Genomic DNA, 20,631 nt, shown 5'->3' on the forward strand with positions numbered 1-20,631 from the left:
CCTAGTGCCCCATGGCTTTTGGGCAAGTGTGAAGGACTTGATTTGGGAGATGGAGGGCAGGAAACTCCCACTTCAAAAGTTGATCTCTGCTCATGTAACACTGGACTGAAATAAAATTTGATGTGGTAATGTAGATGCACTTAGTGTTATCCATAGAGTTAGCCACAGAGATTTGATTTCTAATAATTTTACATGACATCTGAAGTTGAAATGCTATTCCTTTTTGTCACCCTGTTTTGTTAAGTGTGAAAAATGCATAGTGCCAACTTTAACTTTATAAAACAGTATTTCCCTCACTTTTGTGTCTCTGTCCCCTTTGGAGTGCTGGCCCTAACTGATATATTTTGTTTTTTCTCTGTATTGCATTGTTTTTCTAGGTGGTAAGTTCGGTATTTATTGCTTGAAATGTAGTCATAGCTTAGAATGCATTTACCTACATTATCTGTTTCCTCACTATAATTCAGCATTTCATCCTGTAAGCATGTATCAGGATTTCATTTTAAAAAGTTTGTTTTAATAGTTATAACATTTATATACAGCTTTTTTTTTAGACAAAAATGTTTCACTGTATGTAACATACCCATCAATTACATGGGATCGGTGCTTGAATTACAGAGGTGTGTATGAGAAGGAGGCCCAGGGTTTCCACTTCAGCTAGGTTTTTGATCCAGCTTGGTTAAAGAGGAACCTTGGCTTGCTTAAAAGTGGCTTTAATAAAGTGAGAGCCCTTGATCCTACAGTCCACTGGCTAAAAGAGAAAAGTTGAAACGAAACCCCATAATCAACAATGAAAAAGGTTTCCCCCGCCCTTTTGGCATTTCTTTTATTTGGGAATGGGGTTTAAACACATAACTTTCTTTTCAGCTTGTTGATTTCATGCTCTTGCTCTGGTAGAACGATTCCACCTTTTGTTTGTGGCAAGACCTTAACATTCTTGGAATGCAACCCAGTTCCATAAAGCATTTTGAGAGCCATGGGTGAAAAGCCTGTGCAATTGCTAAGATTCATCACCATCATTATCCTTGTAGGACTGCTTACCCACTGATTCCCTCCCCGCCTTCCCAGTAGGGTAGCCTACCTGTATTTTATAGTTGCATTCATGCAGGCATGCTTACAAAGAATGTCTCTAATCCTGGGATTGCTGCTCACAACTTGGTTTTTAACCTAAGAGGGAAAAATGTCCATCAGAGCTTTTAATATAATACATATTTTATATACTGCTATCTTGTTCTTTTCTGAGAACTTGCATTAATGTTTCTGTGTCATGTATCTTTCAGAATATTGGCAAAAGGATGTCCTGTCAAGAATTCATTGCCAACCTTCAGGGAATGAATGAAGGCAAAGATTTCCCAAGGGAACTCTTGAAGGTGAGACACTTCATTATCTTTCCGTTGTTGGAATATAACATTAACTCCAACTCTGCCGGCCAGCTATGGTAGAGTGATGTTCTCAAACTGATTAAGCTGCTGGTGTTTTACAGATTTTTATTTGTTTGTTAAAATGAATAGTGATATCTTAATAGTACCTGCTTAATGCTGATTCCATTTTTCTATGCTGTTCTAGAATTTTGAAAGTTTAATGTGACCACTCCTAGCGGAGCAGCTCTGAAACTCTGTGCTGGGAGATGGGCCGAAGGCATTACATGACCATGCTGGATTCATCCACCATTCTATGACAGGGATGGGCGGACTTTGAAGCTTTATGAATCTACTTTGTATTTTAGTAGAACACCAGAGCCGGATTAAAATGGTGGCACAGGGGGTGGGTGGGAATTCTGGACATTTATCGTTAAGGTCCAGAGTGCCTCTGAACCACATGCTTAGAGCAGGGATTTGTTTTCAGGGTCAGAAATGACTTGACAATTCTCAGACGTGTGCTTACATGTGTACACATCCACACACCTAGTCCTGGTTTCCCAGCAGTTTCTTAATTTTAGTAGCTTAATCTGGGGAGAGGAGAAAAGCATTTTTGTTGTAGTTATTGTTGCTGTTGTTTAAACCATTAGGAGACAAAACTCTCGTGCTGCTCTACTAAAAAAACACTCCTGGATCTACCATTAGATCTGCCTGAACTGCCTTCTGCTTATCCCTGCAATGATATCTGGAGCAGAAAAGTGGCATTCACTGCTAGTCCTACTCAGAGTAGACCCATTGGAGTTAATAGACATTAGTAACAAATTCATTAATTTAATGGGTCTGCTCTGAGTAGGACTTAGTTGAATATAACCCTTGGCCAGCAATTGAACTGGGGGGTGGGGTGGGGAATAACAGATTCAGCCAACATTCTCTGATGCAGCGTGGGCTATGGCTGGAGGGGAATCCCAGAAGCATTATCATTGCCCAGAAAGTACAATCCTGTCCCTGAGCCCTATCTCACTGAGGAGGGTAGGATGCCAGCAGACAGTATTAACTGTGCTATCCCACAGTTGTAAGCAGGATGCTTACCCATAATTTTGGAAGCTGGTCCAGGCAATTTATGTGCACCTTTTGAGTATAAGAATGAACAGTGCACCTCCAGTTTTAATTCAGAAAACGTGCCTTGAGTACCAAAACTAACAAATATTGCTTTCATGTTAGACCATGTTTAGATCTTCAAAAAGTCATGCATCTGGTTTTGTGTGCATGTATGTTACAGGGAAATGAATTTAGAGGTGAGAAGCTATACGTGCAGGTACTTACTCAAAAAATACTGATGGTAAGAGGCCAAAGGGGAAAAAAAATATACTTTTGAGTCAGCATGGTTCGAGTTTATTAATTTTGCCAGTAAAGCAGTTCATGGCTGCTCTCCTCCAGAACCATATGCTCACCTCTGGGCATTGTAACTGGATTTGTTTTTTGATATTTGGATATTTCTTGGTTTCCTGGTGGCCATGGAACTTGAAACTTTTTTGTAAAGAAAGTGTGAGTGCTATCAGAGATTTTATGTTTAGTTTTCCTTCCAGATGGAAGGTATCTTTTTGTTTAATATATATGGTCCACTTTTAAAAAAATGATTTTGGGATAAGGAGAGGGGGAGATTCTTGTTTTTTCTACAGTATAATTTTTGGGAAAATGTTATATGTTTTCTATGTGCTGTTTTTCTGAAATTCAATAAAAAGTATATAGTAAAAAAAAGTTATGCAAGCAGGTAGTTGGGCATGCCTTAGATATGTTTGCCTACTTATCGATCAAGAAGATTGCAGGAGATGAAACTGGATTCAGTGGAGGCCTTTCCACTTTGAGTTGCCTACTGAAGAACCTCTCTGTATGTTGTAGATAGAATTGTGGGGCATATTCTAGGGAGCACACTTAGTTTACCCAGGGTCCTGGTTGGGTCTCACTGTTACCCCATTTGAACTGAAAAGAGAGCACGGTAGAATACAGTCTACACTTCCTGACAGAAGCATTGCAGGAGATGACCAGAAGCGGTGGACAAGCTGTCTTTCAACAAAGCTTCTCTGCCTTTATTGAACTTCTGATAAGCTTCTGAAATTCCCAAGATGCAAAAACCCTGCTGTAGACAAAAGGCCAGTTTACACAAGCCCTGTATAGGTAGACTCTGCATACTGTGGGATGTAAGAGTGAGTTGTGAGATCTACCCCTTTATGTAGCTCAAACTGAATGACTGGATGTTGATGCATGTACAGGCTGCCACCCATTCTGTCTCCCACTACAAAAAAGGGGCTCAGTTTCCCTCTTTCTATAATGTGTACAAATGCTTGTCAGGTGACATTGTCGCATTGTGAGTTTCCCTGCCGTACCCTGTCTTGGTGGGGGCTTGCTGGCAGGGATGAGGTAACTCATGTGATGACGCCGCAATGCATGGTGGGAGTTTTTGTACAGTTGTTGTTAGGGCTGTATCTGTGCAAAAATTGCCATTGGGATGTCTTTCCCGGGGACAGGTGTTAAGTGTAGTCAAAGTGTCAGGCTGAAAAATGGGTTGCTGAAGAAGACAGCTGGTTGTGGGAACATCTCATGTTTACTCAGTGATGCATGAATCCTCTAAGCAGCACTGCATGGGAGGCAGATTTTGCCCTTGGGTGATGCTATTTCCTGCATTGGAGGTCATCTGTCAGGCTTTAAAAACACCTTCAGAAATGTTTGTTTTTTATTGTTCATTGTCAAGTCAGACTTGCAGTGTGCTCGAGTTCTTTTAATAGTCAATAATCATTGAATTACACAAGATGCAAAGTTTACCCTTTGGGTGGTATTACTGTTTCAGTTAAGAGCTTTTCACAAGGCATTGGAACACTGTAAGAAGAATTTACATTAAGTATCCAAGAATAGTCTTCAGTGGATCAGACCAGCTGTATGCTAGCTGTTTTTCCCAGTAATGGCCATCCAGAAACCCATAAGCCAGGCTTGAAGGTGAGGGTCTTCTCCCTATGGCTTGTTCATGGCATCTGCTATTCTTGGGTATTAATGTATACTGCTTCTGTACATGGAGGTACAGCTTAGCTGTCATGGCTAACAGTTACTGGTAGACTTACCCTCTATGACTTTATTTAAGCCTTTTTAAAAGCTGTTTCAGCTGATGGCCCCCATCATATCTTGAGGCAGTGAATTCCATAAGTTCTACATTGTTTTGAAAGTATGTCCTTTTAACCATCTGGAGACTTACCACCACTCAGATTTCTTACTTTTACTGTTTTAGTCTTAGCATACCCCTGCATAATTTTATTATGTCCCCATTAGGGATGTGCTAGAATTCTGCCCAATTCAGAATTGGTACTGAATTTTCCATTAATTTGCTTATTCTCAATAACTGAGGATCAGATTTTAATGTAGCGAATTTCTGTAGCTATTTTTGAAAAAGGACTTTTTAATTTAAAAAATCCACCTCTAAACCATGGATTGCAAGAATGATAATTTGTTGATTTTTCCTTTTAAAATATTGATGTTTCTTTCAAAATATAAGTATTTTAAACACTGATATTTCCTTCAAAATACCAATATTACCTTTAAAAATATTGATATTTGTCTGAGCAAACCCCCCCACAGATTGGTAAAAACAGCAGATAGCAGATATAGAACGAACTCGAATAGATGCCAGCCTGTTAGGTCGACGGAATGCTTTTGAACTGGCACTGGCCAATGGATCTCATCTCTAGTCCCCATGTCAGATCACTTATTAGTCATCTTTAAAAAAAAAAAAAGTGCTCCAAATATTTTTTAACACATAAAATTGTGTGGATGCACAAGAGGTACATAGGAATGCATCTTGCTTAAGGCATAAAACCTTGTAAAAAAATGTTTCCATCCAGTTTTATAAATAGTTAAACCAGTGCTTTTCTTTAGGCTGGTGCCCTTGGGTGGAGGAATATTGGCTGTTAGGCCTCAGCAGACCAAAAAAATTTCCAGCCAAGATATTTTGAGGACAGAAGGCTCAATCTCTAACAAAGGTTGTTCACTCGGTCTTCCTCCCAGCCCTGGTTTCTTAGCTTGGAGCTGCTTCTTGCTTGGTTTCTGGCCTAGACAAGGGTGTAGGAATTCTTCAAGCATGCATTTTTAAAAGATATTGGCTCTGGCTGCTTGTGACAGAGCAAGCTTCAGCTGATGTTGACAAATCAGCTCATTTATAACGCTGTCTTGGAGAGGTGCAGCGGAATGGCCTCAGACTCTCTAATTACAGGCCCTTATTGACTAGATCAATCTCTTGCGCTGTATTTAAGCAGCCCACTTAGTGTCATAAAGGAAGCTTCCTCTTCATTCCTCTCACCCAGATGTATAGCTTTCTGTTAGCAAATTATACTTTTTTTTAATGGCCATATCCCAGACATGCTGTTGTCCTCCCAGCTGCTCTAAATGAATTGGCCAATATTCCCCGGTACCTTCAACTGGGATGAAAATTAAAGATCTGCCTACGCTTGTCTTTCTTACCAAAGTGAATGTGAGGTGAAGATGTTGCATTCCATCAGATCTCTGGTTATTGTACTTCATTACTTTCCCCCGCTCCAAAAGTGTCAAACTTGTACCTCATTTCTAAAACAACCCAACAATGCCGATTGCCTTTATTTTGAATGTGCCTTGAATATCAACTGAAAGGTGATGAGAAAGGAGGGGAATGGAATTGTGTGGCTTCTTCTCTGCACCAAGCCCTGCTCTGCCTCTTGTCCTTCTTGCATTCATTAGGATAAACTGGAGTTCTCGTGAGAAAGGAGGCCTATGATATAAAATCTCACTATGGTAAGACTTTGCAGGTATAGCCATACGCTCAGCATAGAAGAAAACTAGCCCTTTCCTCATCTTAGCTTCGTTGCACGGGAGTGGCTATAGGGCAGCCCTGGGCTATGTGGCAGCAAGAGCCCCCACTGCAGCCCCAGGAAAACTGGGGGCAGCTTTGGCATGGGGAGGAGCTGGTACATTGGTTTCTCACACGTGGCCTGTGGTTTATCACATCATGTTGAGGCCTGGAAAGGAGCGACATTGCAAGAAGGTGGCCAGAGTTGTCTAGTTCCAGCTTGCCCCACATTTATTGGAAAACCGAAGCGCATCTCTGATGCTACAATAGAAAGGCCCCGTTCGGGATCAGATGCATAAAGATGTAGCAAGAGAGCTGCATGTTTTGTGGAGATCATACAGGACATAGTTACCCTGTGGAATGCGCTGCCACAAGAGGGTTTTAAAAGGGGATTAGACACGTTCATAGTGGATATGGCTATCAGTGACCACTAGTGTGCAAATCAGAGGCAACATACCTCTGAAACACCAGCTGCTGGGGAACAAGAGTGGTACGTCCCGCTTGTGGGCTTCCCAAGAGGCATCTGCTTGGCCACTGTGGGAAACAGGATTCTGGACTGGATAAGCTTTTAAGCTGGACTGGGCTGGGCTGGACATATCCAGCAGGACTCGATAAGCTGGACTGGACTTGAATGTATCTTGCGTGCTTGAAATACATCTGCAGATGATTTGCTGTAATTGAAAAATAGATGTGGCAGTACACCCTTCCTAAATGGCATTTTTCATAGAACTGAAGAGGCAGGTATTTCTAAATGAGATATGGGAGGTGGCTTACAGAGTACTGAATACCTAAAGCCTACTTTCCCCAGAGTTTCGGAGTTTCCTATTGGATTCTCTTAGTATCTGATGGCACCACCAGATGGCACTGTGCCACTGTAGTACCAGCAGACAGTTGTGTTGGTCTGTGTTATCTTCCGCAGGACTAGTATAAAGCAGAAAGCATGGAATTGATTGTATCTCCCTCTCCCTCCCTCCCTCCCTCTCCCTCCCTCCCCCCTTCTCCTCCCCCCCCCATTTGGAGGTTCCCACTATGCTAAGCTGCATCTGAAGGAAAAGCATAATCTCTAATATCTTTCCTTTACTGTTAGATGGTCATGGTCATGAGAAGCTATAAAACTATTGACATTTCACCAGACACCACAGAGTTCTGACCATACTGTCATTTCCCCCTCCCCGCTAATAACCCAGTAACCCGCAGTGACACTGCTGCCAGGAGGCTATTGCTGCAGCTTTGCTGCCCCACTCTGAGCTTCGCCTGACTTCTGCAATCCAAGGGCAACTGTCGGTTAGAGCCGTGTTATTTCTGGCAAAGAAAGGCGAAGCTAGCTCCTGTAGTTTCTCCTTCTCTGGCCTTTGGATGGGATACTGGGCTGGTCTTCCCCTTGCTGTGATGCTCTTCCTGGGAGTCAGGGTGTATATGTGTTCAGCTTTAGTGGCATTTGGTCCCCCAGATGGTGGATGGATCCAGACTGTGCTTCCCTTCTGCTCTATAGGTCTGGCCAGTAACTAAATGGGAGAGTGTCTGAAGTTCCACTTACTCTGCTCTGAGCTTGAGGGAAGGGGAGGATAAAAAACAAAAACAAATCCAGTCCAACAACTGATAGTTCAGAGTTACTAGACATAAGCTGTACCTGATGGTTTCTTAGCTGTGTAGTTGCGCTCTCTCTTTTAGGCCATCTTATTGGGTAAAATAGCAATATAATAGCATGAGAGATGATAAAACAGTTAAAGGAGAAGAAAATGCAAACTTTTGAAATCCTGTCTGAAAGCAGAACAATAAGATCCTGTCTGATCTTACCAGCGAGGGATTTCCACATTTGCAATACCACCAGTGAGAGGAAACCTTATGTCTAGGGGTGACTGGCCAGAGAGCAGGGCAAAACTTGGGCAGGTTTGTATGGGCTTTAAGGTGACTTGGTCCTAGGCCATTAAGGACCTTCAAAGATCAATACTAACACCCTGGGCCTAGCTGCATCTGATACTAAAAGTGTCACCTGAAGTTACCTGATGTTTCATTATTATTATTTTTAAATTGAAAACAGCAGGCCAAGGTGGGAAGGAAGTGAACAAAACCGGAACAGTGTATGGGAGGGGTTTAAAGCTCTTCCTCTTTCACTGCAGTCCTGATAAGAATTCCCCCACCCCGGAGATGATTTCTGACTTGGGAGGGGAGCGCCCATTCGCACTACTAACAGTTTCTCTCCGAAGCCAAGCAGCTTCGGTTGAGGGGTTGGGATCCATTGATGATTACCAAGAGCACACATCTCTTTCCTTATGTTTGTGGGTTTTTTGATCATTGGTAATATTGCTTATAGGTATTTTGAGGTAATAACTCTCACACAAAACAAGCATTTATAAAAGGCCCTGCTTGTTTCCTGTCTGTCATATTACCTTCTGTTCTCAGCCTGATATTTTGTTACCTGCAGCAGTATTTTCATATTTTTGTAATTTGAGAGTTTTGATCGATATTTATTTATTTTTCTTTGGATTGTTCCATTGAGGCAGCAAGGCAGGAAATCTCATCTTGAAAATGTCTAGCTCTGCCCCTTGACCAAAATCTTAAATGATGTCCCTGCTGTTCCTTCTTGTACCAGGGACCATTCTAGCCTCTTTGCCTGATTTCTGTCCTCTCAAAATTAGCTCTTATTAGAACAGTGGATTTTCGGTGGTTTTCAAGATGAGTACAGATAGTACTTCAGGAAGTTATCCCAAGCCATATGTCCCCAGCGGCATATGCCTAGCAAGTGTAACACACATACGGTTGTGGCAAGAAACCCACAGCTTATCATATGTGTAGGTAGATCTGAAAGCTCTATGCTCACATAACATTTTTAAAAAACTCACCACCACTTAAAATCCATGGAGATCAGCAAATGTTGCCTTTGTATGTCTGCAGCTCTGTTGAGTTTCTTAGGCTTAATAGTTATGCAGGTAGACCTAAAATGCATAGTTATGTGCAGGCTAAAGCAACCAGATTCAAAATCTCAGAATATGATATGCTTATTATGCATGTAATGGAAGTTAATAAACACAGATGTGGATGTGATGAGCAGGTGCACTTGCACATTTTCTCAGAATAGTTTCCAATTTTTAATCACAGTATATTCATGTATAGGAGCATGCAAAGAAACTTTTCACCAAAGCTTCTCTTTGTGTGTCTGCAATATATAATTTATCTATGTCCTCTGTGTGTGTGTGTGTGTGTGTGTGTGTGTGTGAGAGAGAGAGAGAGATAGTATGTGTGTTATATCTATACATGGTACACAAACCAGCTTTTTCTTGTTCAATCTTTGCTTTGGAAAACACCAAAGACTAGAGCATGGTTCAAAATCAAAGGACAAGATTTTACTGCAGCTAGTGGGTTTTGTTTCTATTGAACAATACACGGTGGTGAGAATATCCTGTGTCTGAAATAGAGGGCTAGAGAGCCAGAGAGAAAGAAAGGATGGAGTTGTGAGTGAAATGGAAATGTGTGTGCCTAAGAGAAACCATAAGCTGTAGATGGGTGTGAGTGATAAAGAGGTAGTATGATCAGATGCAGTGTAGGTGTACGAGTGGGAAAGAACCATATGTGAGAAGGAGACCTTATAGTCTAATCTATACGGTTATGTAAGAGACAGAGCAAGTGTAAGACGAATTATCTGTAATGTATATGCATATGTATGTGCTAGTGCAGATATGCTATCAGGGTTCTCTTAACAATTTAGTTAAATGAAATCTAACTCAATTTTCTTAATTAACTGGGAGGATCATGTGTTTCCATAACTCAGACTTTGATCCAGTCACAGTTAATAGGATATGTTGGCACTGATGTAAACTGCGATTAAGGTTAGCCAGCTCCCCCACTTAGCCAGGGTTTGAAGCTGGATTGCAAACCCTATCTAACCAAATAACCTGGTTAACATTAATTGAAGCTAATGTCCATGTTGACTGTAGTTAGGATGGGAATGGGAAATGAGAAGGGGCTGCGCAGAGAATTTGTGACTTGTAATACTGGGACTCTCTTGGTTGAAATTACATCTGTACCAGCCCTATGTCTGTGTGACAGAAGTCAGACCAACCCAACTTATGAGAGGATGTATTGAGCAGGGCCAGCCCTGCTATTAGGGAGAGTGAGGCACTCGCCTCAGGCAGCAGTTGGCTCATTTCTCCTGACCCTAACCGCTGGCCATTCCCTTTATTGGAGAGGATGACTGTGTGTGCCACACATATCATGCACCCCCTATACTTGTCTGCTGCCCTCAGGTGCAGTGGACGATGTCACCGCATCACCAGCGTGGAAGTAAGATTCAGCTGCCAAGTCCAGTCAGCTTCTGTCCATGGAATGGAGAGGAGCGACATCTTTTCCTTTGCCTCATGCTGCAAAATGTCTGTCCGGTTCAGAGCAGGAACCATGAGTCAGAGGAGAGGGTGCAAGGAACTCTTGCTTTATTAATGTAATGGATACATCAAAGGCTGAGAACCTCATAGAAAAACCCTATGCTAACTCACTACAAGTCCCTAACTACCCTCTAGACATGCTGTGCAACGTGTGATGAAAGTTGACTCAGCGCCCCATTCACAGCACGGCAGTCTTAAATAGGAGAGGTCTTGGAGCGTAACCTCTCACTCCTTCGCACACATGCCCTCAGCCCTGTCCGCTTCTCCCTATGTCGTGAGCGCGGTGAAGGGGGGCGAGCCTCCACTGGCTCATCTGACAGAACAGGGTCCTTATCTGCAGGCGGGGAAGCAGAGGGCTGAGAAGCGTCGGGCGTCTCTAGGATACTGCTTGGCACAGGAGGAGTTACTGCTCTTTTGGAATCCTCCCCTAACAGCTCCGTGGGGGTGCTTGATGGCTGAGCGCTGTCCCATCCGTGGGAACTGGCGGGGCAGCTAGCTCGCTCTCTTCCTCAAGGTCTGGGCTGGACTCAACAACAGCTAGATCGTCCATGCCCGCTGACGGCTGAGGCGCCTGCAACTCATGCCTTCCCCCTCCTTGATCCTCAGGAGAGAGGCTGGGCTCAACACCCCTGGGCTCAACAATGTCTTAGGCCAGCCCCAGTGTTGGCTATAGGAAAGTCAGATTTGACATAAAATATAAATTCATGGTATGCTTCCCTTGGTTTGTTTATGTGATTACACCAGTTGTGCCAAATGTACCCTCAGACACCCTGGCAATAACTCCTATTATTTATTGCTTAAATAATACTGTCAATGTACATGACACTTCAGAGTTTCAAAAGCAAACAAGGCAGTGCTTGCTTCCCACCCCCCAAAGATTATTAACATACTACTTTTTGACGCAGACGGCAACCAAGGGGAGGAAATAATGGGAGAAAGGAAGGTAACAAGAGACAAACGGCAATCAATGCGGCTAACACAGGCTTCATTCAGTTGGGGTAAGAGACTAAGTGGTTAAGCCAAAGGCTTCGTTGAGAAAGTGGGCTTTGAGGAGGGGATTGACAGAATAGATAAGCCCTGTTCAGGTGTGTTTTAAAAGTTACCACGTGAAGAGGGCAGCGGAGATGAGTGTGCTAGCTTCACCTCTATGCCTGTTTTCATTGTTTTTCACATGCTTGAGGGTGACTATCTGCAGTGGGGAGCCCGTTGTATCCACGGAGGCTTCCTCTGCAGTTTGGAACCCTAAGTTCCAAAGCACAAAGGGGGGGGGTTCAAAATGCTCAGGGAGTCTCCATGGATACAAGTGGATCTCCTCTTCAGGCCTCACCTTCTAACTCATGGAAGATGACAAAAACAAATGGGGCAAATCTAGTACACTTGTCTTCACCGCTCCTCCATGTGTGAACTCACATGTTCAAATAATGATTGAATAGGGCTGGAGGTGATACCATGCAGGTGTTCTGCAAGGGAATTCCAGGCATTAGGAGCAGCAAGGGAAAACGGGGAAGTGGTTAGAGTGTCATGCTAGCATTAGGGGAGACCACCCCAGTCAGCGATGAAGTTCACTGGGTGATTTGGGGTCTGTCACTCTCAGCCTAACCTACCTCACAAGAGTGCTTGGAGGATTAAATGGTTGGCTTGGGAGAGAGGAAGAACCATGTATGCCTCCATAGAATTAATTGCCGATTCAGGTGAACTTTCACTGTGTAGAGATGGATAAAGAAACAGGCTTGAGTAGCTACTGGTGCTGTGCACCAGTGGGTTACCTGGGCTATTATTCACCGCTTCAATTCTCAACTTCAGCTGGCTTTGTTACTGGCTGTGTTCTGAGACTGGTTAGTGGCCTTGGCACTTGCAGGAGGCAACTGGCTTCATCTCTGCCTGGAGTGGTACAGCTTGCAAGAGCAGAAATAACACAGCTGGGTAGAACGTGCTGTTGCAGCCAGATTTTAGTCTCTTACAGCCAACTAACCCATTACTTCTTGAACTGAGGAACAAAAAGTACCCAAATTTTAAATGACAAAATACACATATGTAAATGATGTGCATGCATTTAAATGGCTGGGTTTCTCTGCCATATACATGGATATGGGGTCTCTGTCCTTCTCCACTTCAAGCAAGCTTCAAGCATTTAATGGGGAGCCTCCCAAACTCCTTCACTGTCAGTCTGCTTTACCTCACTTAATTAAAACTTTTTTTATTTACCAGTTTTTAACTTATTGTGCTTGGCTGGTACTGTTTAACTGAACAGTATGTCCAATTGTTTGCTATTTGTAATATTTCTGTTATTTTGCATTGTTATTGGGTTATCTTTATTTACAGTGTCGTTTTTATCTAAGTTTTGCTAACTTAGGAAAATCTTGATAAATGTATATATACCCATCTTTTCCAGCATGCACAAACCATGCCCAATTGACATCTCTTGCATGTGTTTTGCCATTTAAACTCATACATACACACATATATATAGTACCAAAGTTCAAAATACAAAATCTGCATTGGCCTCAGGCTGTGTCAGTATTGGAGCAGATTTGCCCAGATGTTTGTATGCCACATCTGTTCCATGCTGTTGATTTCATCCATGTTGCAAGCACATGCCCTGATCTTCAGCATGTGGTTCTCAATAGTGCTGTTTATACTGTGTTACCAGTGTTGGCTGTTTGGTTGCTCTTCACAGTATTTTTCTTTTTAAAAACAGGTATTTTGTAGTGGTGGTCATCTTGCAACATGATGGATGCATTATTGACCTGAAATTGAGAGAGGGAAATGGGACAATAATCTCCGAGGATACCCCAAACAGGACATTCTTTCAACAGCTTATATAAACATGACTACTTCACTTTATATCACTCTTGATGGGCCCATTAAAAATTACTCTATTTGCAACTGAGCCCTGTTTCCATGAACAACTTTCACATGATTGAGATAACATTTAAGCAACATAACCATGTGTGTGAGGGACAATCCTGTGGGCCTTGATCATGGAAAACCATCACCTCTCCAAGAGGGAGAGTGCCAAAGCTGTGGGGAAGACCCAGGCGGTCCACTCTCTCCCAAATGGTTGAGTCATTTAAATGTCATCCAAGCTACATTGGAGCTGCTTCCATGCACTGTTGCTAATGTTTAAAAGGGTCATTAAATAATAAAGTGTTGGGGTGGTTGGTAGGCATCTGTTTGTGTTCACAGCAAGCAACAAAGAACTGAATGGGAATTTAGGCAGCATTTCCACCATTATCTAGATGGTTCTGCCATATTCTCTCCCCATCCCAACCCCTGCCACTAATTTATCTTGGCTTTCAGATTCTCCCCCCCCCATGCTGTTTGAGTTAGATCAAAGAGATTCAAATAAGTGATTTAAATTTAAATCCCATTGCACTTTAGATATTCCAAGGAAAAAGAAGAAAGTGGACACTTATTGGCTCATTATAATCATTAACAATGCTGATTTACAATGGAATATATCTATGAATACCATAGAGGGGGATATAATTTAACTATTTATATGATTTCTGAAATTATACAGCATTTTACTTTCTTTGCATTTTTAGAAAATGGTACATGATATATTGCTTATTAAACAGATACCTTGCTCTTTCCTTGTGACCTTTTTTGAGCTGCCTAGGATAATGAGTAGAAGTGAACTACACACTTGTGTGCCCTGATATATGAATTATTTCAAAATAGGGATTACTGTTTGCCTTTATTTCTGTGTACACATAAAACAGCGAGCAAGACCAGCACTTGTGATAAAATGCCCCTTTTTCAGAAGCATGTGTTGGTAGACTGAGAAGTGAAGGGTTTTTCTGTTAGATGGTTTGTAAATTTGGTTAGTAGTCATAAATATTTATAATTTTGAGAACTGTGCAAATTTCAGGGCTCAGATAATTAGAGGGCATAAAATAGGAGTAAAATGCTACCCTGGTAGTCTCAGAAAAATCTCATTGGGATTCTACATATCTCCAGTTTGAAACCTTCTCTTTCTAGTCTTTGACTTAAAGGCCAGCATATGAACACTTTTATCCCCACTAATTGAAGGCTATGCCTTGAGAGAACCACTTGGTTGTGGTTTGGTTATATATATAGTGTGTGTGCGTGCGTGTGCGTGTGTGTGTGTTTCTCATCCTATCTCCTTTGTGTATCAACTTCTGTACCTATTGTAAGTTTCTGTGTCTAATATACTTAGCCATCTAGCATTAATCAGCTTATAGCATATACCAGTCAGCATAACAGAGAAGGCTATATTTAAAATGTCCCATGTGAACATGCAACGGAACTGTTTCAGATGTGCCAAAGCAGTTTTTTTTAAAAAAAAGCTTTTACTGGCCTGAACTGGAACCAAGGCAGAAAAAGAGGTGAACATGGACTAGAATCACACTAGGAAGTTTAATAATATGACTCCTTGTAGTTCACAACTCTTCCTCCAAATCCCTGTAGTCTTCGAATCTGCAGACATAATGTCTGACTTTGGGATTTTGTGATCAGAAATGGACAAAAGATATAGTGCACTGGGATCAGATAATTTCATTCTAAGCCTCTGATGGTGTTCTTCATTGTAAAAATCAACCCATTATTCAGAGAAAAGTCATTTCCCAGTTCATTGTTAAGTCTAGAGAAGCACTGAGATTATAGGAAATGCCAGTTACTGAATGTTTCTATGGTTCCCGCTGACTCTGAAATGTCCTTAAGGGGAGACAGATGTACTCTTCACTGTTGAAACTTGTTAACTCCTAACACAACTCCTGGCTGAAATAGCTACCAAACATGAGACTGCATTGTGGCATAGTGTCCATCTTCAATCTCCCTATCTCTTTCCTCCCCCCCCACTCCATTTTTCAAATAACAGCTGTTGTACCAAGTTAGAGCCAAATATATTTAGGAATTTTGGTTTGTTAAAATACTCTTGGAGAGGAGAAGAACTTCAGAAATCCCTAAATGTATTCCCGTTTGAGAAGGGATTGTGTCAGAAAAGAGAGGAAATACAGATTTCACACACAAAACATTGTAGTTTTGGTTTTGTACTTGTACTTGAACTTTTTTGAGGGCAATGTCAATAAGAAATTTTACTAGCTGAACATTTTAGGCCAGGGTTTCTGCTGAACCTGAATTAAGACGCACTCTGTTTCTGAGTTCTTAATTTTCCCCAACTGATCTAATTGCTTGCTCTGTCTTCCTGTTGCCTGCACACCCCACAATTTCCTTTTGGAAGCTGCAGCGAGGTATTTATCTCATTTTGCTGTCATTCTCTTGCACTTTAATTAAAGATTTTTTTATCTGACTCTCAATTTTTCTGTCTGTCATGGATCTCCCCCTCTCCCTGACACTGCAAAACAAACCCTTGATTAAAGTGAATTTTTGCATTGTGCTTGATCCAGCCCATTTATTTCAGATGGCTGAAGGGGAAACTGAACAAATGTGCATTCTCTTGCATTATGTAATGTAAGTCATACTGAGATGGCGGCTGAGTGTGTAACTGATCTAGAAATCAGAATCCTGCTTATTGGGGGGGGGGCAGCTGTAGGGATCACTTTGCATCTATCCTTTAAGCACTGGCTTTGGTTACCAGTTAGTTTTGGGCCCCAATTCAAAGTGATGCTCTTGATTTTTAAAGTTGCAGAAAATCTAGTTATCTGAAGGAATGCCTTCTCTCATATAATTCTTCTGTGAGCCTCAAGATGTTTTGGACAGTTTGCTCTGGTGCCCCCACTGTCTAAAGTATGACTGGTGAGAGGAGTTTCTCATCTAGGGAAACCCATCAGGCTAGCTCATTCTTACCCTTATTTAGCTGGGCCTTTGATATGTGGAATTGGTTGCTGGATCACGTTGTTAATCTGGGTATAGCTGATGCCTATTTTAATGGTTTCTGCCAGAGCTTTTCATGACTATTATTGTTGTGACTGACTTTTTTTTGTTTTAGTCTTGTTGCATGATTACGTTTGAATTTTTAGTTATGAGCCTTTAAGGGAGCTGCAGCAGAAGAGCAATCAAAAACAAACACAGAAATGTTGAGTGCTGCACATTGTGCATCATCTGTTTTGCATTTAACTGTTGCCTGGTTCTTGTACTGTAAATACCAAATGAGGACGTATAGCTGTTGTGAACTGAAGGTGGAGGTCACGTAACACCCACCCCATCGACTTTCACAACTAGATGACCTCTCACACTCACACATCATAGTTTTCTGAGTGACAAGATTTTTTTTGTGTGTAGGAACATTCAGTCATGTGGGCCCCCCTTCTGTAATCTGAAGTGGTAGAGTTTGATCTCACATTTACAGCCTTTTTTACACTGTGAGAACCAGACCCCTAATGCTATGGCCATACTACCCTGAACACACCCGATCTCGTCTGATCTCGGAAGCTAAGCAGGGTCAGGCCTGGTTAGTACTAATGCTTTTGTAAGAACAGAGAAAACGTGGTAATATTGCTGAAGGGTAATGGTCTAGTTCCGCATTCTCCAACTTAGTGCCCTCCCAATGTAGTTGTTGGGCTACAACTCCCATCATTCCAGTCATTTGGCCTTGCTGGCCTGGGCTAGTGGAAATTGTAATCCAGCAACATGTGGAGGGCACCAGGTTGGAGAAGCCTCATTGGGATCATTAATGGTAATATGCAAAAATCTGGATTTAGTATCCTAATCAACATCCTTTTTTTTTTTGAGGACCAGTTTGAGGAGGAGTGTTGGCCTACTCCCTTATCCGTCAAAATACAAGCAGATCCCATGGTTACAACCATTACTCACTTCACATACTTCTTTTGCCATTGAGTTAACAAGTGGGAGTGGAGGGTAGGTGGCAGTTGGTATTCCTTATGAGGCCAGTCCTTGAACCCTTGTTTAATGCCACTTCCACCTCAATCTCAATTTCCTTCCTCAGCACAACAGATGCTTATCTCTCTGCTAGTAATATCCCCTTGCTCCTCTGCTTCCCTTCTGTACAACAACTTGCAGTCCATCCCTTCCCTACACCCTTGACAGTTTTAACTCCTGAACAGTTGGAATGTTCCATGACATTAACACTCCATAGTATCATCCAGGCATTTTAGCTGATGGGTGTTGGGAAAAGCCAACTACAAAATTAGGTCAGAGCTCTTGTAGTCAATGGTTAGAAAGATCTCAAAGGTTGAGCCTGGATTTACCTCTGCTTTCCCCTCCCTCCTAGAGTTCCTCTGTGTGTGTGTGTGTGTGTGTGTGTGAATATACATGTTTATGTATGTGTGTGTGTGTGTGTGTAATTTTAGGGGATTGGCAAAAACTATTAAAGGTTGTCTTAAAACCCATGCTCTCCAGCCTATGTGTTTAATCCTACAATCCTAAGCATTTTAGCTTGAAGTAAGTTCTGTTGCAATCAGTTGGGGTTTTTCTGTGGAGCAAGACAAATAGATACACAGCATGATGACATTATGTTGTGTGTTTCTGTGGCTGTTTGCTAGAGATGAAGGGAACAGTGCCACTTTCAGAACACATTCATATCACTCCAACTGTGGTAAATTCCTTAACAGTTCAATTAAAGGCTGGTTCCTTTTATGCTATGCCTCTGAACATGTGCAGAATGCAGAATGTTTCCCTCTTACCCTTTAGTCACCACAGCCAACCCCCTAGCTATTAGGCAGACATCAAGGCAATACTTCTTTAAAAAGGCACAAAAAAGCAACAACCACAATCTAACCCAGAGGGGGGCAGAGATAACATCTTTCTTACCACCTAAAACAAAGGAGTTGGATAAACTGTAAATTTGTCTGGTGCTTTATTGTCCAGAGTGTTTCGGTTAGTGATGAAACATATACCGTATATTCCGGCGTATAAGATGACTTTTTTAACCCAGGAAAATCTTCTCAAAAGTGGGGGGTCGTCTTATACGCCGGGTGTCGTCTTATAGGGCGGGTGCTGAAACTTCCGAGCCGTACTGGAGAATCTGCGGTCGCCGCATATGGTGGGGGGAGCTCAAAAACGGCCACGGCCGCATCCCCGCCGTATGCGGCGACCGTATGAAAGCAGCAAGGGCGGCGCTGTACAAGTACGGTAGAAGAAAATCCACTCACCAGGATTCGTGGAAAGAAGTGACTTAACGCGGTCCCGATGACTCCTGAGGACTGCAGTGAAGCGGCGCAGGCGCGCATGTGCAAGATCTGAGAGGCAGAGAAGGAGGTAATAGGATACAAGGGCGGGCCAGACGGGTGAAAGAGGCGTGTTTGTGCTACCGCTCTGATAGTCTTGGAGACAGGGAGGGCTGGGCAGGCAGGGAGAGCTGACCAATCCAAGCAGGCTTTGTATACAACAACCAGCCAATCGCCGGTAAGGTACATCGCTTGAATTAGGAAAAGTTTAATCCACTTGCACTGTTTTATGTTTACATGTTTGATGACAAACAGCCTTATGTTTATAAGTGACAGTTTTCCTGCTAAGTACCTGCATGTCATAAGCAGGGGTAGTCTTATATGGTGAGTATATCCCAAACTCTGTATTTTAACTGGAAAAGTTGGGGGTCGTCTTATACGCCGGAATATACGGTAGGCTATTTTTTGTTGCCTGTTGCTATCTGAATTATACATTCAGCCATTTAAATAAAAGCTACTTACTAGAACCCACTTAAAGTTGCTAAGAGATAGTAAATGGCAAATTCCAAATCAGGAAAGCGCATAATAGCAACCATGTATTTGCATGCCTTGCTCATCATTCCTGCTCTCAAAGGCCCTCTGTTTCAAGCAAATCAACCCTGCTCAAGCACAGCAAGTTAGGTTCTAAAGAAATAACCTTAGCTTTAGCCTTTTTAAAAAATCTTTTAGTGAAGTAAAGGAACAATCCAAAGCCCTGGCTGGGAGCAGCAGGACAAAACAGAGCAACAGATCCAGCACCGCATCCAAAGCCTTGCCACTCGCGCAGATCAGGGCAGAAGGGGGAGGTCGGTTATTTTCTACTTTTTTGATAGAAGTCCAGTTGGGTGCAACAGAGGGGCCTGCATCAGGTCCTTCTCCAGGATATGCTCTAGCTTTGGATCCAGAGGATCTATCACCATCCCTGCTTTCCCTCTGTAGTGCTCTTTTCCGAGGCCTTATGGTGGCTACTACTGCCAGTGGGAACACTGCTAGTGGTAGCATTAATTCTGCTGCACATTTAGTGGGCACAGTGGGGGCCACCACCCCCTCCATTGGTAGAGTCTAACAGAGAGGGTCACTTCTGCCTTATCCTAACCCAGTCTTTCCCAACTAGTGGGCCACCAGATGTTGTTGGACCACAACTCCCATCAGCCTCAGCCAGCATTGCCAGTGGTCAGGAAAGATGGGAATTGTAGTCCAACAACATCTGGTGGCCCACTAGTTGGGAAACGCTGTCCTAACCCCTTCCTGCAGCACAGATCAGGGGATTAAAATTGCTCTGCCCATGTCCGTTGTTTTGATTTGTGGACAGGGCCGGCACCAGACATGCCGGGGCCCTTGGGCACCAGCTTGCCCCGGCACGCGTGTGCACTCACACTTGCACACACACGCATGTGCCTACCTGTCTCTTGCAGGGAGGGAGCTTCTTCCGCCAGCTCGTTTGTCTTTTGTGGCTGCGTGGGCTGCTACACACGCTCATCGCTGCCCATCTACTAAGATGGCACCAGAGGCTTCAGCCCCTTAGGGAAACCTCAGCCACCATCTTGGTTAATGGCAGTCCTGCACACGCAGCCTTAAAAGATAGGAGAGACGGGTAGGTGGAGCCAGCGAACGGGCGGGTGGAAGCAGCTCCCTCACTGCGATCCGTGGCAGATCATGGAAAGGGAGCTCTGCTCCTTCCCCACCCTATTGAGAGGCCCCTCAGGGACCCTCGGCCAGGGCCTGACCTGGCTGCCCTTTGGGACCCGCCCTGTTTGTGGATTATGCATTCATTATGTAGGACAGAACAGAGGTTTCAAACAAAAATAATCCTGCCATTTGACACTTTGAAATTGAAGTAAATTTGATGTTGTGCTATGGGCTGAAAGGGCAGCAAATTGTTAGTTATTTAATTTATTATTGTATTTTTACTGTCAGGGAGGGAGGCATTTGTGGGGGTTTAT

General features: G+C 42.8%; 1 protein-coding gene across 13 annotated transcripts in view; it reads left to right on the forward strand.

The window, feature by feature from the left end:
• The window catches only part of PSD3 (pleckstrin and Sec7 domain containing 3), a 188,773-nt gene that overhangs the window by 88,247 nt on the left and 79,895 nt on the right, over positions 1-20,631 (forward strand). For 12 of the 13 annotated variants that reach the window (XR_009763572.1, XM_061633327.1, XM_061633281.1 and 9 more), the window contains one exon: positions 1,278-1,367. Coding sequence is in view for 12 of the 13 variants with exons in the window: in XM_061633327.1 (XP_061489311.1) it covers positions 1,278-1,367 (90 nt within the window). In the remaining variant the exon portion in view is untranslated. Of the gene's footprint in view, positions 1-1,277; positions 1,368-1,563; positions 3,008-20,631 lie in introns of those variants that run through there. The other variant, XM_061633317.1, reaches the window with a different exon arrangement.

The sequence above is a fragment of the Rhineura floridana genome, chromosome 1 (genome assembly GCF_030035675.1).
Source record: "Rhineura floridana isolate rRhiFlo1 chromosome 1, rRhiFlo1.hap2, whole genome shotgun sequence".
In the NCBI taxonomy this organism is placed as follows: domain Eukaryota; kingdom Metazoa; phylum Chordata; class Lepidosauria; order Squamata; family Rhineuridae; genus Rhineura; species Rhineura floridana.